A 5267-nucleotide genomic window follows, 5' to 3' on the forward strand; every position below is an offset into this window, starting at 1 on the left:
ACACACACACACACACACACATTTGTATTTTGTATGCCAAGTGTGTGCTACAGAACCCTAGAATCTATTCTTACACCATCATATGGTAAACACCATTAAAGTAATTTGTTTTGAACTAAGTATCCATATTTTGAGATTACAAGGCAAAAGAAATTCCTATGAAAAATAATTTCTTTCAAGTGGTTCTGTAGGTAATTTCTGACAGGTGAAGAAACATACCACCATATCTTTAGACTCTCATGAAGTTTTAGTTTTTCTGTCCAAAATTTATACCAAATCTGTATTTCTTCATGTCCAATGACAAGATGTAAGTGCAGTAATCTATTAATGTGTACCTAATACTACTATAGTCTTCTATTCAAATTCCTGCTGATATTTTTACCTGGCTATAATTAACAGTAAGTGATTTAGAACTTTATTCAGTTTTTTTACTTAAACCATTTCTTATGTGCATTACTGTTCTAGAATAGGTGAAAATATTCTATTACATCTGAGATGTTATTGCTCTGAGTTCCTGATAATTCACCAACCCACATATTTTCCAGCTGATTATAGTCTTGAGTTATTTCTGTTACTCAAATGCACTAGCTCTGTCCTCTCCAAACAGTACACTAGAATATCCATTTTTATAATCTTCATAGAACATGCTCTTATAAGCATGACTCCTCTTAAAGAATAATACAAATGAGCTTCCTTGCCAATTTAGCCTCTTGTAATTGGATAATCTATCAAATCCATGAATGTATAGTCCCTTCCATTTTGTTTCTAGTATTCAACCCTTCAGACATATATACTTTTGTTCAAAGAGATAGAAGAAAAATGTTGTTTATTGCAACATTGCTGGAAATAGCAATACTACAATTAAAAACCATCTACATGTTAAGGAGGTAGTCAATTATCATATCCATTGAGAAACATTCTTACTAACATGGTAATGAATATCATAACTGAATGTATAATTCATCTCATGTTACAATATCACAGATCAGGATTTTTAACATGGCTAAAGAATGTAGGGATTTTCAGATAATTTCAGGGAAGTTAGGATAAAGGGTACATTAATGCAAACTTTCACTCACAAAATGAGTGACTGGGCAGATAGGCAGCACTCAGCTCTCAAAGAGCTTCAGTCTACATAATTCTTCACAGAGATTGAGAATTCTATTTTTTAGTAGACGGATAATAATGTTCTTTTTTAATTATTCACATGGTTATGTCTAAGACTAAACAACCTGAAAGAGAAAAATAGAAGGAAGATAGGATTATGATATGTAGAAAATGATAGAAATATGACAAAAAATATACTAGGTAAGAATCCATGGCATTAAACATTTATTTGAAATCACAAAAAGGAGAAGATAATATCTGTTTTGCTAGAAGACAGAAAAACTTCTTTGGCAGAGCCAAAGTAAAAAAAAATGTCATCTGCTCATGAGGAAGTAAACATATCATTTATTAATTCAAGGAGATATTGCTTCTCTTATACCTTAATCAAATGAGAAAACTTGCAGAGTTTTTGACATTTTTTCCTGTCTCAGAGATGTACAGGAAAAGAAGAGTGTCAATGATATTCTTTTGACTTGGAAGGGGAGGAAAGTTCTATCAACACTTTACTTCTATAAAAACAAGCAGGTCAATAATAACATTATTATCATAGAAACTGATGATCAAGTCTAATCTACAAGAAAAATTTCTAAAGGCCAAGCATCTCCTATGATTTCTACATACAAGTACAGGTGAATTTAATATGAACAGAATCAATGAACAACACTTGTAAATATTCACACATCCTCATTTGAATGATGAGATATGGCATTTATTTTCCATCAGGCATTGAAGAAATGGGGCTGGTAATGTATGGAATGAGTTTGGGATCAATTTCATAAGAAGTTGAATGGAAAACAGACATTGAATGTTTACTTTATGATATTGTGAGAATCTTGCAAAAGTAGAATGCTGACACCATAGTATTGGGAGAAGAGGTTTACAGAAACTACTCCATGGCCCAGGTCCAGTGATGATGATGAGTTGTAAGTTCCCTCACATTCTCAAAGTGAAGATATTACAGTGGCTTTGGTGTTCTTGAATAACATGGGACTTGAAATAACAAAAAGATTTTTTTATTATCAGAGTTAATTTCCAGCATCATTTATTATGAAAGCTGAATAATATTTTCCCCATGGTAACTGGGAAGGTAAGGGATTTTGTGAACCAACAAGTTGGTAATAATTGCCGTTTGGCTATTACCCTTAATCCTCCATGAGTGAAGTCTCTTATGCCTGCTTCAGTGAGTAGTTCTTCCCCAAGGGAGTCAAATACAGTGAAACAATTTTATCTGTTTGTCTGCAATTTGGACCTTGTGTTGAGGATTTTCCCCAAGGTCCTTGACATGATTTTTTAAAACTTAGATTCACAGCAATTTTTAGGAGCTGTGATCAAATATGTATTTGTATATCTATCAATTTTGTTCTGAACTGATAACTTTTGTGTGCCCTTCACACTAGAACTCTGAGCTTTTTGGAGGCTCTGCCTGCTGTCATTGTATTCTGCATCTTCTACAGAAAAATGGATGAATCTGTCCATGCCTTATAGGCAAAGGTATCTGTACTGATCATTTAAGGGGGCATGTCAGAGCAGAAGTAGGATTTATACTAAGTATTGTGACTTTATATATTCTTTGGGTTTGTATGTTGCACATCCAGTCTGTGCTAATCCTGGACCTTACACAATAGTATGGCAAAGAGCTCCACTAGACTAATTTATTTTGAATTGAATATCTTACTTTGAGATTATAGGGCAAACAAAATTTCTGTGAAAAACAATTTCTTTTAATCTAGTATGGCAGGTAATTCCTGACAGGCAAAAATCATGTATTTCTTTGCTTTTCTTCAACTTCTCACTAGGTCTTGTTTATTGTTTCGCAAATCTATAATTTTTTTAATCTCTGCTGCCACCAACTATACTTCAGTTATCTTTTACTTTGTATGTCATATGGGTACATTTAAGATTAAATATCATGAAGAAAAAATGATACCATTAGTGATGTACAGGACATGTTAGAAATATGACAAAAATATGCTAGTTAAAATCTTTCTCATAAAATTTGTGTTAGGAATCATAAACATAGGATGATGTAATTTGTTTATTCCAGACAGATAAGAAAATTCTTCTACAAGATGAGTATATGACTACAAGAGCGAAGAATTTCCTGGTTTTATAGGAATTTAGTTTAGTTTTAGGAATACCCAGTGTGATAACTGAGAAAATATATTTTATTCACAATTCATGAATACTCCCTTAGAAAAATGAGAGAAGAAAGAAAATCTTGAGTGGAAAAAATAATCGTCTGGAAGGAAGCAGAATTTGGAGTGATCTCATAACCGTTGTGATAGTTTTCATGTCTTGGTCAAAAGATATTTGTTTTCTAGGCACACACCCTCCTTTGCCCGCACTAGCCCATTAGTGTGCTCAGTTTGAGTTAAAATGCAAATACTGATCATTTCCTAACCAGGGTTTTCATATGGTAGAGTCACAATGGCTTCTCATTCTTTCACATTTGCACCTTCCTTTTCATGTCCAGAAAGAAAAAAAAAAAGAGAAAGAAGAGTATGAACAAGGATAATCAGAGCAGAGTGTCTGAATTCCTCCTCTTAGGGCTGCCTATTCAGCTGGAAGATCAAGGTATGTACTATGCCCTGTTCCTGGTCCTGTACCTGACCACAGTGCTGGGGAACCTGCTCATCATCCTGCTCATCAGGCTGGACTCCCGCCTCCACACCCCCATGTACTTCTTCCTCAGCCACTTGGCTCTCGCTGACATCTCTTTCTCATCAGTCACAATTCCAAAGATGCTCACGAACATGCTGACACAGAGCCAATCCATCTCTTATGCTGGGTGCATCTCCCAATCATATTTTTTCGCATTGTTTGCAGATATTGACAGCTTTCTTCTCACCTCAATGGCCTATGATAGGTATGTGGCTATCTGTCACCCCCTGCATTACTTCACCATCATGAGCCAGAGACTCTGCTTTCTGCTAGTAACTGTCTCCTGGGTGCTATCCATTGCCAATGCCCTTTTGCACACCGTACTCTTATCCTTTCTCTCTTTTGCTGGAGCCAACACTCTCCATCACTTTTTCTGTGATCTCTCTGCCTTACTCAAGCTGTCCAGTTCAGACACCACCATCAATCAGGTGGTCATCCTTATTGTGGGAACCGTCATCATAATTCTGCCTTTCCTATGCATTCTGGTGTCTTATGGCCGCATTGGGGCCACTATTCTTAGAACTTCCTCAATCAGGGGAATCAGAAAAGCTTTATCCACATGCGGCTCTCACCTTTGTGTGGTTTCTCTGTACTATGGAGGAATTATTGGGATCTACTTATTACCTTCTTCCAGTAACTCTAATCAGAAAGATATCATTATAAGTGTGTTGTACAGTGTGGTCACTCCCATGGTAAATCCCTTTATCTACAGTCTCAGGAATCAGGATATGAAAAGAGCTCTTAAAAATCTACTCAGCAGAGGAATATTTTCAGCATGATTGGCCTCTTTCTTTTAATGGATGTGAGACCATGTCAATCACATGCATACATCCTTTCCTGAAACATTCCTGTTTCCTAGTGACTCTCAACTGGCACAATATTTTCTACCCTGGATGTCGCTTTTAAGTCTGCTTAATTGTCCATTTGACCTTGTTTTATGGAAACATTTTTATAAATATTCCTGTACATTTTCCTTTTTACAGTGTCTTTTTCAACAAATATGTTAATATTCTCTAGCTTTCACTCTGATACTTTTTTATTGAAGACTTTTTCCATCTTTATTTTAGCAAATCTTTTTTTCCATTACTAATACAATAAAAGAATTACATGCCACGTTCATGATTTTATTTTTAATTTCATAATAGACTTCAACTTTATTTTTGTTAGTAACTTTAGTTGGAAATTTGGTTTTTCTTTTTAAATCTTCTTTTTTTTGCTACTACTACTACCATGTCAAGTGTGGAACAGCACATCCATTTTCTCAGACATTTATTGCTTATTTGTGTGAAAAAAATCAGAAATCTTTCTTTTCTAGATTTTTAGAAATATTTAGTACTTTATCATTATTTATAGTCAATAAAGCACCAGAATTTATTTTTCCTAACTGTAACTTCATACCTATTGACCAACATTTCCCCTATCCCTTTCCTCTCTTCCTCTATCCAGTGGTTTTAAATTTTCTATCCATCTTCCAAAAATATTTCCATTGTATAACATGA

At 34.7% G+C, this 5267-nt stretch overlaps 1 protein-coding gene across 1 annotated transcript; it reads left to right on the forward strand.

The window, feature by feature from the left end:
- The first annotated feature begins 3397 nt into the window (after positions 1–3397).
- On the forward strand, positions 3398–4547 carry LOC104858168 (olfactory receptor 50-like). The gene is made up of 2 exons (XM_010618261.1): positions 3398–3405; positions 3608–4547. The coding sequence occupies exons 1-2, from the start codon at positions 3398–3400 to the stop codon at positions 4545–4547; spliced, it is 948 nt and encodes a 315-aa protein (XP_010616563.1).
- Positions 4548–5267: the final 720 nt, after the last annotated feature.

Source organism: Fukomys damarensis, unplaced genomic scaffold (genome assembly GCF_012274545.1).
Source record: "Fukomys damarensis isolate Sample0158 unplaced genomic scaffold, DMR_v1.0_HiC HiC_scaffold_36, whole genome shotgun sequence".
Taxonomy (NCBI): Eukaryota; Metazoa; Chordata; class Mammalia; order Rodentia; family Bathyergidae; genus Fukomys; species Fukomys damarensis.